Source organism: Gopherus evgoodei, chromosome 10 (genome assembly GCF_007399415.2).
Source record: "Gopherus evgoodei ecotype Sinaloan lineage chromosome 10, rGopEvg1_v1.p, whole genome shotgun sequence".
Taxonomy (NCBI): Eukaryota; Metazoa; Chordata; order Testudines; family Testudinidae; genus Gopherus; species Gopherus evgoodei.
Window position 1 is genome coordinate 66798349 of NC_044331.1, and position 14924 is coordinate 66813272.

The window sequence follows — 14924 nt, forward strand, 5'->3', positions numbered from 1 at the left end:
CGTTGATCAACGCATTTGTGTCTGGTCTCTGACAGAATTGTGGGCCCATATTCCAACTCCGCACAACCTCGGGTGTTGGAGAGGTGAGTGAGGACTTGCTTTATTACCTAACAATTTGGGGGCTCGTCCGGGATTCCTTCTGGTGCGGTACCTCTGTCCAGTGGTCGGACCACTCATATATGAATTGGCAAGGCGCCACAGGAGATTTCTCCTAGCCAATTCAATATTGAGGGGTCGTGTATTGGACAGCAGGGTAAACGCCAGTTGGAGGGCTCCTGTCAGACACCATGGGTCAAGGGACTAGCGTGCCTCTTGAGAGTCCGTTGGGGATTGTAAATAAGTTATGGAACGAAGGGAAACTCCCAGTACAGACAGGAATGTCTAGGAAGAAGTTGTACACACTATGTGTAAGGAATTGGACTGGGTATACCGCGGTATTGGCCGACTCGGAGATGAGGTGGCCTTCGTATGGCTCTTTCGAACAGGCTGCCTTAAGAGGAGTAAAGAGCCAGATCGAAAAAGACCATCCGGGACAGTTATGTTACTGGTTTTGTTGGGACACAGCAGCAGAGCTGTGGAAATCTTTAAAAATTATGGCAGTCAGGTACTCTCCCGAGAGTGAACCCCCTCCAGGTTATTTCGATGAAGGGTGTAGACCACGGCGTGTTTTGACTCGTCAGCTGGTCCCCTCTGCACCTGCCCCTATTCCTCCGCAGGGGAACTCTCTCCTTGTAGCAGAGGGGAATCTGCAGGATCCCAGATTGGAATTTGTGCAGAAGGATGAGGAGGAATTGGACGGGCAAACCTTGGGAGGAGTAGTTACTAGGCTTAGGTCCAAGCAGGTACAGCAGGGTGCATGCCCCCCCCCTGAGGATAGCCCAGAGGATGTCTCTGTCAAATCTCTTGCGAATAATAAAAGTATGGTTATAGAGATGCCTTTACAGGTGCACGATCAACCTTATATGAGCAATGATGGACGATTGCAACATGCTAGTATTGTGGAATATAAAGGATGGCTAGAATGGGATTTGAAAGAGTGGGGACAGTTGTCAGGGTCTTTTGGGGAAAATCCCCGAAAGATCATAGAACTTCTAGAAAGATTGTTTTTAAGTTATAATCCTACTTATACGGATGTGGATCAGTTGTTAAGTAGAGTTTTGACTGGAGAAGAACGTAGTAGATTGTGGATGGCAGAAAGGACATGGGGAGATAGCAATGCAGCTAATGTTACTTGGATGGATAGGCGGGATCTGGCCGCTGGCTGGAATCCCCTAGACTGGACTCAGCTAAGGCTGACTCAGCTGCGAACAGATAGAGAGCGATTGTTAGAGAGACTCAAGGAAATGGCTCGCCGCTCGCCTAATCAGGCTAAGTTCATGCAGATTCGGCAGGAATCTGATGAGCCGCCCAGAAAGTTCTGGTCGAGGCTATTGGAGGGGGCCCGAATGTTCACTCAGATGGATCCTGAGAGAGAAGCAGACCACCCTACTCTTATTTCATTTTTTGTGAATCAGTCGGTGCCCCCTGTAAGGGATTACTTCTTAAAGTTTCGCCCTGGTTGGGGAGGTGAGTCAGTCACTTCAGTGTTGGAAGTAGCTGATTTTGCCTGGGAGAAAGAAAGGGAAAGTAGTAAAAAGAAAGAGAAAAAGGAAGAATATAAGCTGATGGCTTTAGCTTTTCACGGTGGTGTTCGAGGCAAAGGCCGTGGCCGTGGCAGGGGATTCCAGGGTGCCCGGGGAAGAGGGTCCTGGCGACCCCAGCCATCAGGAAATTGTTTTCAGTGCGGACAGCCTGGTCACTTTAAACGTGAATGCCCCTGGGGACGCCCAGAGGGTCTGGTTGCATCCGCAGATGCTTATACAAGTGAGGAATACACCCCTGCACCACCAGCTCAGCCCATCCCCCAGGCCTGGATCAACTACGGGAAACAGCAGCAGCCGCAGCAAACTCAGCCTCCTCAATGACGGTACCCCGGGGGCGAAGGCAAACAATGTGATGGTCTTATTTCCTTAATGTCTTTAGCCGGCTCCTTTCTCACTTTCTGCCCTCCCAGCAAAGAGCCTCGTTTAACCCTTTCAGTCCAGGGACTGCCTGTCTCTTTCCTCATTGATACTGGGGCTACTTTCTCTCTTTTAAATCATGCCCCCTCTCCCTGGCTATCCTCTGAGGTTAAAACTGCGACTGGGGTGGAGGGCAACCCACAGTCTCTGGGACTCACTTTGCCTTTGAATGTTATTTATGCTGATAAATGTTTTTCTCACCGTTTTCTTTTTTCCCCAGCTTGTCCGATCCCTTTGATGGGCCGGGATTTACTCTGTAAGCTTGAGGCTACTTTAACCTGCACTCCTGAAGGGGTAGGATTATTGATGACAGTATTAGGAGATTCGGCCCCTACTCAGGGTAATTGGGAAACACCTCTCTCTCTCTCCCCTGACCTCACTGACTTGCCTTCAACCCTCTGGGGAATTTCTGACACTGATGTTGGCCTGCTCCTTTCGGCAGAGCCCGTAAGGATTCAGGTAAAGCCTTCCTTAACCCCCCCGTCAGTCCCTCAATACCCCCTGTCGCTGGAAGCCCGGGAGGGCATCCGCCCCATTATCGAGGGATTCATTGCGCAAAAGCTAGTCCGCCCTCAGCGCACTCCCTGTAACACCCCTATACTGCCTGTCAAAAAGCCTCCTAAAAAGGACGAAGACCCTGTTCGTTGGCGCTTTGTACAGGATCTACGAGTTGTTAATCAGTATGTGGTCCCTCTTCATGCAGTAGTTCCTGACCCAGCTACTATCATCAGCCAAATCCCTTGGGTTCACTGTTATTGACTTAAAATCAGCTTTTTTCAGCATTCCTGTGCACCCAGACTCTCAGTATCTCTTTGGTTTCACCTGGGAGGGACAAAGTTATGTCTGGCAACGACTTCCTCAAGGCTACAGAGACAGCCCCACGATTTTCAGCCAGTGCCTCCGCCACGACTTGGAAGGTTTCACCAGTCCGCAGGGATCCACATTGGTCCTATACGTAGATGACATCCTATTAGGTAATCGCGAAGAAGCTGCCCTCCGCATCGATGGTAAGGCACTTTTATTATACCTACACACCAGAGGCCACAAGGTAGACCCTAAAAAGATTCAGTGGGTCTCACAGAAGGTCCGATATCTGGGCTTCCTGTTAACCCCAGAAGGAAGACAGATGGACCCAGCCCGCATAAAGACTATTCAAAACTGCCCTCTACCGAACACCAAGAAACAACTTCGAGGTTTCTTAGGATTAATTGGCTTCTGTCGCCCCTGGTTGCCGTCCTGCGGGGAGTTAAGCAAACCGCTCCACCGACTCACTGCTAACCTTGCTCCTGACCCTTTGCAGTGGTCCCCGGACACTATTCAAGCCTTTCAGTTACTCAAGGACAGTGTGGCCTCCTCCATGTCTCTCCGCCCCCCCAATTACAGCAAACCCTTTCACCTTTTTGTCCACGAGAGGGGCGGAATTGCTAGTGGTGTCCTTACCCAGCTGAGCGGGCCCCACCATTTCCCGCTTGCTTTTTACTCTCAGCAAATCGACCCTGTCGCTCAGGGAACCCCATCCTGCACCCGGACTCTGGCAGCAGCTGCCCTGCTGATCACAAAGGCAAAGAGCCTAACCCTGGGTCATTTTACCACGGTTTGGACCTCTCATGCCTTGTCAGCCCTTCTGCGTAGGGGCACAACCCAAGTCTTTTCGGCCCATCGTCAGCAACAGCTAGAGGCCGAACTCTTAGAAGACACTAACCTACTTTTTGAAAGGTGTGGACCCCTTAATCCAGCTACCTTGCTTCCTGACCTGCCAGTCCCCCAGGACCAGCACGACTGTGTGGAAGTAGTTTACAGCATCTTACAGATAAGAGACAACCTGTTTGACGTGCCACTGGACAACCCCGATTGCATCCTCTTCTCGGACGGAAGCTCCTTCTATGTTGATGGCAAGCGTTTCACTGGTTATGCTGTCACCTCTGAATGGGACATTCAAGAGGCCGCCTCACTGCCAGGCAACTGGGGAGCCCAAGCCGCTGAACTCTATGCCCTGGCCCGAGCTTGCCAGTTGGCCGCTGGTAAGACCGTTACCATTTTTACTGATAGCAAATATGCTTTTGGAGTTGTGCATTGTCATATCCACCTCTGGAAGTTTCGAGGTTTCCAGACAGCTGCCGGTAAACCCATTCAGCACCTCCCCCTCATCCACAAGCTTTTGGACGCCCTCCAAAAACCCTCCGTCCTGGCTGTAGTTCACTGCCGGGCCCATACTAAAGATAGCAGCCCCGTTACCCGTGGGAATGCCCTGGCTGACGCCTCCGCCAAGAAGGCTGCCACCTTACCTTTAGCCATGCCCACATTGGCTATTGCAACCTCCTCCTTTACTCCACCGCACCCCGTACCAGTACCCGCTGCTGAACTAAAATCATGGGAAAGCCTCGGGGCCACTCTGGTCAAAGGGACCTGGCTTATGCCAGATGGCCGAGCCTGCCTCCCTCGCTCCACATACCCTGTGGCAGTTCGCTGGCACCATGATAAAGGGGGTCACTACGGCACGCACGCCCTCGTGGACACTATCGCTCGCTTTTGGTATGCTCCAGGCATTCAACCCTATTGCCTATCAATAGTGAAAGCATGCAGCACATGTCAGCGTAATGGACCTGCTCCACCTCTTAACAAAATTAAGGGTGGAAGACCTCCGCCTGCTGCTCCATTTCAACATCTTCAAATTGATTTTGTAGATATGCCAAAGGCTTTTGGGAAAAAGCACCTCCTTGTTTTGGTTTGCCCTCTGACTTCCTGGGTCGAAGCTTTTCCTACTGCTAATTGTACTGCTGCCACAGTGGCGAAGATTCTCCTTAGAGATATTGTACCCCGTTTTGGCATCCCTCTTGTGCTCGACTCAGATCGCGGACCTCACTTTACTGGTCATGTCCTTGGCCATTTAGAACAAGGACTGGGCATTTCACACTCCTTTCATACACCCTACCACCCCCAGTCTAGCGGGAAAGTTGAGCGTATGAATAGGGAACTTAAGTTTACATTGGCTAAATACTGTCAGGAAACAGGATTAAAGTGGCCTCAGGTACTTCCCTTGGTCCTGTTTCACCTTCGTACTCGCCCAACCCGCGCATTGGGATTATCCCCCTTTGAACTGCTCTATGGACACCCCCCTTTCAAAGGCGGGGCGCTACCACGTGCTGATGTTTCACTATTGGGAGGGGATCATATGACTGCGTGTCAGTTTCTCTCCCTACAGGCTCGCCTCCGTACCCTTTGGAAAGCCTCGCAGTTTTCCCAGACCGTGCCGCTGGAGGAACAAATCCACCCGTTCCAACCAGGGGACTTCGTCTGGGCCAAAAAGTTCGTTCGTGACGACACCCTCCAGCCAAGGTTTACTGGACCCCACCAGGTTCTTTTGACAACCCAGACTGCAGTGTTCCTGGAAGGACGCAAATCTTGGATCCACCACTCCCACGTCAAGCCAGCCGTAGTGGACCACAGTGACAGACCAGCAGCTCTTGTCACCACTGAGGACACTGCCTTCGACCAGTGGACCAGCTTACCTCTCTCAGACATTAGACTTAAATTAACTCGAAAAAAATGAGAGGACCCTTTATTCTGACAACTGTATGTTTTTTATGCTTTTTCAGTTTATTTTCTGCTTATGAAGATAATGCTTTTATTAGATATTCCCACGAGGTTAAAACTCGTATTTTAGGAAATAGAAGTGATTGCTGGGTATGTACTCAATTTCCAGTAAATGCAGCACAGGGACTCCCCTTCACACCCATTCCCCTAACCACTGCTAATATGACTTGGATGCCACCGACTAGAATAAAAGATCCAGTCCAACCCAATCTTACATGGGACAAAACAGAAGTGCCAATTAACAAATATCTCAGGGTAACCAATCAAACAGGATCACTGTGTTTTGTTAAAGAAAAAGGGTCAACTTTTGTGGGAACAAGTAAATGCAACATATATTTTAATGGCACCGCCTTTAGTAAAAATCTTGGCTTCAAGCCTTGCGCATCCCACTTATCCCATATGTGGATCCCTCACCCCGATCCAACCTTTTCAACTTTTTCATGGAGGGGCAGGTTTTCAGAGTCAGTTTTTAAAAAGCCCTGCTCAGATCTCGAAGGTGTCCAACTAATTGTTAAAGGATACACAATTGCCTTCTACAACTGCTCAAGCAGTACTACACTGCCCTTTGAGGACAACACTACCAAATTGTGCCTCTGCAGTTCACACAACGATCCCTCTGCGTTACCAGGGGAACAGTGGTACAACGGGTGGTGGGTTACCTCCTACTTTGAAAAATGAAATACCCAAAACGCATTATATGGAACATACTGGGTGTGCGGGCCCAAGGCTTATTATTTTCTCTCCCCTGATTGGGCAGGGTCATGTTATTTGGCATGGCTAGCACCGCCTTCTCGGATCTCCCTCACTCCCCCTCATTTTCCCCACGTTCGTAACATCCGTGAAACTGACAGAGATATTAATCTCCGTGATGGTTTGTCCTGGCAGCGGTGGGCTGGTCACACTAGCTTGAAGGGTGCCATCATCCGTCTACAGGGACTATTAGAATCTTTGACCAATGAAACTGCAACCCTATTTGAGAACCAGGCCGGGGAAATGTCCCAGCTGCGCCAGTTGGCTTTGCAAAACAGAATGGCTTTAGATATGATGTTAGCAGCCCAGGGAGGAACTTGCGCCCTCATAAATGAAGAATGCTGTGTTTTTGTAAATAACACCTACTCTGACACTTTTCAACGTACCAAACACCTAAGGGAAATGGCTAAAAACTACTCCTCTGGCCAGCCACCTTATGATTGGTGGGGAGCCTTATGGAATTGGCTGCCCGGATTTGGGTGGGTTAAAAACCTCTTGGTGGGTGTTGTTGGGGCCATGGTAGTCCTTATAATACTGTGTTGCTGTATTCAGTGTGTCCCCTCCCTCATAAACTCATGTAAGTCAGTTTATTCTTTTCCCACTTCAGCTAAAAGCCTTACTCTCTTCGAATTGGCCCAGGCTGAAATTGCCAAGCGGCCCTTGAGATCTTAAAATAGGGTGTAGCTTTTTGATTAATAGTTATCTCAAAGCTACAAATGGAGGAATGTTGGGTCTAAACTTTTGGTGAACTTTGGAGCCAAAAAACACCCAGACTGGCCGTCTCTGCATAATCCTTTCTGAACCTTTTTTTGAACAAAGCACTGACCTGCAAACTACTCATGACACCCCCTTCCTCAAGTAGCCATTAGCCTTTTTATCTCTATGCATTTACTTGTTAAACTTGCTCTTCCTGTAAAATCTTGATTGATTATGCATGACCATTATCTTTTATTAATCACTTTGTTTACTTCTGTGTATAAATATTGATGCTCACCCCTAATAAAGGGGCCACACTTATTCTAAAGCTTTGGGGTTAGTGTGAGCCCGTTGATCAACGCATTTGTGTCTGGTCTCTGACAGAATTGTGGGCCCATATTCCAACTCCGCACAACCTCGGGTGTTGGAGAGGTGAGTGAGGACTTGCTTTATTACCTAACAGCTGAATGACAAAGTCAACAAACAAGAGGGCCAAATGGAGCCATGCTGTTGTTAAGGCTATGTCTATGTTAAGGCTATGCACTTTTGTTGGTAAAACATTTGTCGGTCGGGTGTGAAAAAACACACCCCTGACTGACAAAAGTTTTACCGATGAAAAGCACAGGTGTGGACAGTGCTTTTGTCAGCGGGAGATGCTCTCCAGCTAACTGCCTCTCATTGGGATGGTTTTATTTTGCTGGCAGGAGAGCTCTCTTCTGCTGGCAAAGAGCAGCTACACGGGAGACCTTACCAGAGACGCACACTAAAACTAGAAAGTTCTGCTTACCCCTTCCAGGACCTGTTGAATTTTAGAACTAACAGTCACAGTAGCAGCCAGGAATGACAGCAGCCAATAAATCAACAAGATGCCTGAAGACTGAACACCCTTCAGCCTCTCAAACTGGGTGAGGAACACTGCAGGGATCTGGGAAGAAGAGAGAAACAATGAACAGTTTCAAGTTAATGGTCAATAGAGGTTATTGTCTGCTGGTGTCAGATCAGTTCAATGTTAATGGGCTGAACTATTGCTCCCATTATGGTAACATTTAATTCTACCACATGCTGTGGGAAATGGAATCCTCTCTTCTGTTTGCCTGGGGCCACTCTGCAGTCGCTACTGCAACCTCAAGGATGCCATAGCCTCTGCTGCATCAGCTCCCACATGGTGTTTTGGGTCAGTGGAGCCATACAAGTGCAGACTAAGTGACCACGCCCCTGTGCCAACCCTGGCCTGCCACCATTTCATGCAGCACCACAGTGCATAGGTTTTTGCAGACAGCTCACTTATAGAACCCCATCAGTCCTGCTGTTGATTGGGTCTTCTGCACCCAGAGATGGTGAGGGGGAAGAGGGCCAAGACCAGCTTTGCCCTATAATAGTTAAATTGAAACTTACGTTTAAAAGAAAAAATTACCATTGTGATCCCCAGAACTGCTGGGCTAATGAAGAACACTGGAGCTTGTAGGGTTCCTTGATTTATTTCCCAAAGGGTATAGAATAGGTTTGAAAAACACAGTAACATCAATATGAATCCAAGTACCTGGGATAGGGAAACAAACATGTTGGCATGGACTGTAAAAGGACAAGTATGATAACCGTAGTCTGTGTACTGTAAGGTATCTGAGTGTTAAAGGGGCGGTTTGGGGTACATTGTGACTGGAAGCAGTTTGGGAAGTGGGGGCAGGCTAAGAAGGAGAGTGCTACAATGATTGTTATTCCATTTTAGGCCAGATCCTGAAATCCTTACTCACTCACTTCTCGGCTCAGGAGTGAGTTTACCTGATTAGGAAGAGAGTAAAAACTAAGTAAGGCTTTCTGGATCTGGCACTTATATGGGAGATCCACAATCAGACAAAGAGAATGTAACCTACATAGTCATACGAACCACCAAGCAGGAGGAGGACTGGGAGATTCAAAGGAGATTATCAAGACAATTTTAATCATTTAGAACAAGGGTGGGCAAACTACGGACTGCGGGACCATCCTGTCCGGCCTCTGAGCTCCTGGCCTGGGAGGCTCGCCCCTAGCCCCTTCACTGCTGTCCCTCATCCCCTGCAGCCTCAGCTCGCTCGTTCTGCTGCTGGCGCAATGCTCTGGGCGATGGGACTGTGAGCTCCTGGGGCAGCGCGGTTGCAGACCCTGGCCTGACCCAGTGCTCTGCGCTGCGCGGTGGCGATGGTGTGGCTGGCTCCAGCCAAGTGGTGTGGCTGTAGCTCCGCCAGCCATCAGTGCTCCAGACAGTGCAGTGAGGAGGCAGGAAGCAGAGTGGGTTGGATAGAGGACAGGGGAGTTCGGAGTTGTGGTCGGGGGGGAAGGGGGTTGAATGGGAGCAGGGGTACCAGAGGGCAGTCAGGAAGGGGGGGTGGGTTGGATGGGGCGGCAGAGGGCAGTCAGGGCAGGGAGAAGGGGTGGTTGGATGGGACAAGGGTCCTGGAGGGAACTGTCAGGAATGAGAGGAGGAGTTGGATGGGGCGGCAGGAGTCCGGGGGCAATCAGGAGACAGGGAGCAGTGGGGTGTGGATGGGGGAGGGGTCCCAGAGGGGCTGTCAGGGAACGGGGGGGTTGGATGGGGCAGGAGTCCCGAGGCGGGGCCACGACTCCCTCCCCTAATTGTCCCTCCATACAATTTACGAAACCCGATGCGGCCCTCAGGCCAAAAAGTTTGCCCGCCCTTGATTTGGAAAAATAAAGTCACAATAAACTTAGCATTAAATACTCAGCCTCTAATACTAGCTAGTGTGACCCTAGAGGAGCAAGCACCAGACAGCGGTTCAGGAGATCTGCCTCTGCACTGGCCTACTTAGTGACCTGGGTCAAGTCCCTTTACCACTCTGTGCCTCAGTTTCTCCATCTGTAAAATGGGAATAATGATATTGAACTCCTTTGCAAAGTGTTTTGAGATCTACATATGAAAAGTGCTATGTCATAGCTAGGTATTATTTTTATGATTATTACCATTTTAGTTTTGAAGAGGTGCGACATTCTGATATATCCTCTGCTGTGGTGCTCAAGAAACAGGTAATAGAATGGAAAACAGATCCAAAGATAGGCACAGGGAATCCAAGCAATGACTGTATTCTGAAAGCACTGGGTAAAGCTTGGGTTATCTGTATACCACGTCTGATTCCAGTCCTGCAACAACACACACAGAGAAACAGTTTAACACAGCCATAGCCTGCTATCAACCTTACCCCTACCTTGGACTGTATGGAAAAACAGAGAGAAGGGACCAGATCCTCAGCTGGAGTAAATCACTATAGGTTGGTTGAGGACTACGCCAATTTACACCAGCTGAAGAGCTATTTTTAAATATTTACAGTTTAAAAGGAGTTTGAACAACAGAGAGATTTAAGGGAGTTGTGTGGGAATGATATGATTAAAGAGATGGGAGAGAGACGTAGATTTAGCACTTTGGATAAACTGGACGTGGGAGGGCGAGATGCGGGGAGGCTAGAAAGGAGAAATTGGTAAAACTGACTTTTCAGCTTGGAAAAGGGACGACTAAGGAGGATATAATAGAGGTCTATAAAATCATGACTAGTGTGGCGAAAGTAAATAAGGAAGAAGTATTTACTTCTCATAACACAAGAACTAGGGGTCACCAAATGAAATTAATAGGCAGCGGGTTTAAAACAAACAAAAGGAAGTATTTCTTCACATAACGCACGTGAAGGCCAAGACTATAACAGAGTTCAAAAAAGAACTAGATAAGTTCATGGAGGATAGGTCCATCAGTGACCATTAGCTAGGATGGACAGGGATGGTGTCCTTAGCCTCTGTTTGCCAGAAGTTGGGAATGGGTGATGGGATGGATCACTTGATTACCTGTTCTGATCATTCCCTCTGGGGCACCTGACGTTAGCCACTGTTGGAAGACAGGATAGTGGGCTAGATGGACCTTTGGTCTGACCCAGTATGGCCATTCTTATGTTTTTGAGAAAGCTCCAGAAAGCAGAGTAAGAAAAAAGCAGGGAATGGCCAGGGATTTTAGCAGCAGAGATAATCAAGAAAGGACAGGCTATGGAAAAACTAGAGAGGAAAAACTGAGAGGATTAAGGAAGTAACTGGATGTGGAGGAGAAAGAGAGATTAGAGTCAAAGATTACTCCAAGGTTGTGGACTAGGGAGACAGGAAGGCTAGTGGAAAGTTGTCAATTGAGTAAGATAAAATAGGCTAAGGAGAGGGATTAGATAAGAGATAAAGTCTGTTAAATTCAGTATATAAACTGCACTCCGTTACTTCCTTTCCCCCCACCTCCTGAAATCTTTAATGTATAATCTCATGGAATGTATTTTAAAAAATGCCATGATCATATAGTGGGATGTAGGGTGTTAGCATAATGAAACTGACAGTACAATGATTTTGTTTATATTTGAAAAATGTTAAGTAAGTATGTGAATTACAGAATAACAGCAAAGGTTCCTTCCCACGGGGATCTACAGGGGGAAATAACTACCAGGCACATTGGGGACAAGTCTGAGCATGTGGTATCTGAAAGGGGTATTCAGCAGGTAACTGCTATGCTAGTCAGATGGTTACAGCAAATAACGCTTTGGTCCTTACTTTCATGGGCCCTGGTGTTTGTACAGAAATTGGGCCTGAAGGTGGGAGGAAGACTTTACACAGAGAAGTAAAACCAAAACCTTCAAACCTCAGTGACTGAAGTGAGGCTCTCAAATCTGTATTTAGGCACCCAAATAAAAGTGGCCTGATTTTCAAAGTGCCGAACAGCTGCAGTTTAAGGTTGCCAATTTTGGTTGGATGTATTCCTGGATGATCTTTAATTAAAGATTAATCTTTAATTCCTGGAGATTCCAGGATGATCCTGGAGGCTTGGCAACCCTACTGCAGCTCCCATTGACATCTGAGAGATTTGTGGGTGTTCAGCACTTCTGAGAATTAGGCCCCTTTTATTAAGATGTCTAAAGATGCATTTAGGAGCCTAATTTTAGACAGCCATGTTCGAAAATCTTGGCCCACATTTCTTGAACTCTTTCTTGTGGTTATCACCAGGGTAGAACAGATAGGATTGGGTGGATATTTTGGTTCTCCTGGAGCTTTTAGGGGGTAATGAATAGGAGGAGAGAGAGTTATGGGAAATTCCAGGCTGGTGTGCAAGTGACCGAAGGATTTAATCTTGAAGCTTTTGCTGCCAGATATGTCTCTGGAATTGATAACCCAGCACTCGCCTGCATTGCTCATATTCAAGGGATTGGTTTCAGGTTGCTGCCTCTATGATTCCCTAAGCCACTGAATGGTCTTGGGTCCTGATCCTGTATTGTGATGTGCCCAGCTGGATGGCCATGCCTGCGCAGAACCCCACTGACTTGACTGGGATTCCATGTGAGTCCAACAATTTGTTCATGTAGGTCACAGTGAAAAATTGGAGCACTGGCTATTAAGAGCAGCCACCTGCACTGGTTGGACCTGTGCTTGGGTTACTTTCCGAAGACCAGTGCTAGGATCATTTTCACAGGATTAGAGAGACAGGTGTGGATATAGCTGGGAAATCACATAAATTTGTTTTAGCTCCATGTAAGTGGAGTCTGTTATCTTTCCTTTAGCAGCTTGCTAGGGTGGTATCAGTGCTCTCGCAGTTAGGGGGCTACTGACACCTGATGTGCATCTTCCTATTCAGTATGCTGATAGGCAAAGCTGAGAAGAAAGCAATCACTTGATGAGGAGAGAAAGTGCATGATGGTTTGCTAATTACTATGAGGCTTTATCAATTTTGAGCAAGGAGACTAAAGTGTCCCCCTTTAGGCTTCTAGTCACTATAGCCCTTTTAAAAGCATTTATCTTATGAATACATAACATTACAGGTGTATACTGAAGTAAAGTTTACATAAGGAGGGCTAAAACCATTTTAATATCCTTCCATCATGGACCAAGTTCTACTCTAGTTAAGCCCCACTGAATGCTTAGTGCAATTCAGAAAATAATTTGGCCCATTATCTATTGAGAGTGAAATCCTGCCCTGTTGAAGTCAACTTCAAAAGTCCCCTTGACTTCAGTGGGAAAGGGTTTCATCCTTAATGTTTTAATACTGCTTTTTGTAATATTAATGTTTATTTCCAACCACCATTATTTCTTGCTCAGACACATAGTGTCAGTTGGAGGAGCTTCTTTCCCATATAAAAATGATTGCGGTACCTGTAATGGCTCCAGCTAACAGGAGTTTTAGTGTCTTGGGCCACTACACAGTTAGCTCAATGTAAACTGCCTTGCATCAACCTAGCTGTGGAAGTGTCTTCACTTACATTTGGTTCCCACCCGTGCAAGTGCCTCTCTACACCGACTTAATAACATCACCTCCTCAAATGGTACAGTCACGGTCAATGTAATTAGGTCAAAGCAGTGTCAGTGTTGACACTGCATTACTTACACTGACTGTTACTGGCTTTTCAGGAGCTGTCCCATAATGCCCAAGGCTGACAATACAAGCAGGGGAGCTGAGAGCCATTGAACCAAACTGTAAGCCTGGTATATAATAGAAATCACTTCGAGCTAGCGGCTGTGGCAGCAGCTCCAGCACTCCTAGTTCCAGCACCTATGAATACAAGTGAGCCTGATGTTAGCTCACCGCTGACCAAAGGAGCCTAGTGTGTCCACTCTCAACTGATTTAATAATTGCAGTGGCTGTATGCCAACGTAAGTTAAGTTGACAATTTTGTGGTGTAGACATGGCCTTATACATTAGAAGGATTGCAAAGATTTTTGCCACTGGTAATAGATGGAAACAATGTATGATGCAAAAGTATCCCAACCAGCATAGCAATTTATTACAGATTTTGACTGCTTTTCACCTATGTGCATGTAGCTTATATTTTCAAATATTAAAGTCCAGGGTGGTGTATTAGCTTTGGACTGTGCTAAAAGATAAGGGTTCATGGGAAAGGGTTTCAACTTCCACATGAGTCCAAAGTATCTTGAAGTAACAAAGGTCACTGAAGCAGAGAAGTGCTATCTATGAATGCGGGAGCTCTATAACGCTGCTGGGCAGGTGTGGGCTTTCCTTCACTCTGGGCTCTAGTTCATCTCCTACCCCTGCCACCAGTTGGTCTCTTCCCCCCCCCCCCATCCAACAAGGGGTGACGAACCATTTGGCTACAATGACTGGGAGGAAAAGTGGCTGGAGAGGGGCAAAGCTCCCAAAGGTCTGGACTCTGCAGGTGGAGCTAAAGTGCCCTGTCATACAACACTGCAAACAGGAAAACCTGAGAGAGAGAAGCCCGCGGGCACTGTGTAGCTGGGAAGTTGCTGCAGTTATTGCGTGGCTAGGAAGAGGGAACGGTCCCCTACTCCAGGCACTAGGCGGCCTTTAAGTGCCCCGCTCCCCGCTGCACAGACCCCAGCGTTGGGCTATGTACAGGCACTGCAACCGGGGTACCAGATACGAATCGTGCCCAGCTGCAGCGCGGGGCAGGGAGCAGCCGGTGCGATGCCCCGCTGCCGCCCGGGGGCGAGAGGGGTGGTGAAAACGCCCCCACAGCCGGGGACGCGGGCAGCTCACTCACCCAGAGGCCAGCGAAGCCCTCCCGGGAGCCGCACAACCAGCCACCCCCAGCCATGGTGCGAGTTCCGGAGCGCGGCGGGGGCTGCGGCTGGCCTGGCCCAGTGCGCTGGCTCCAGCCGCCCGCCCCCTCCGCGTGTGTGGCTTCCTGGCCAGGGTGGTTAATGTGTGACGTTCCCGGGGCGGGGGAAGGGGTCCGGGGGCGCTGCCCAGAGCCTGGGCCTGTCTGCCTAGCAAATGGCCTTTGGGGTTGGGCCTGGACGGACCGGCCCCGAACCTGGGGAGACTTTGGAGCGGAGGCCGCACCCCGA

General features: G+C 48.4%; 1 protein-coding gene across 2 annotated transcripts in view; it reads right to left on the reverse strand.

The window, feature by feature from the left end:
- The window catches only part of LOC115658214 (multidrug resistance-associated protein 6-like), a 57519-nt gene extending 42822 nt beyond the window's left edge, over nt 1–14697 (reverse strand). For both annotated transcript variants that reach the window (XR_004002207.1, XM_030576718.1), the window contains exons 1-4: nt 14618–14697; nt 10056–10232; nt 8515–8640; nt 7888–8025 (exon numbers count right to left, since the gene is read on the reverse strand). Coding sequence is in view for 1 of the 2 variants with exons in the window: in XM_030576718.1 (XP_030432578.1) it covers nt 7888–8025; nt 8515–8640; nt 10056–10232; nt 14618–14671 (495 nt within the window). In the remaining variant the exon portion in view is untranslated. The remainder of the gene's footprint in view (nt 1–7887; nt 8026–8514; nt 8641–10055; nt 10233–14617) is intronic.
- Nucleotides 14698–14924: the final 227 nt, after the last annotated feature.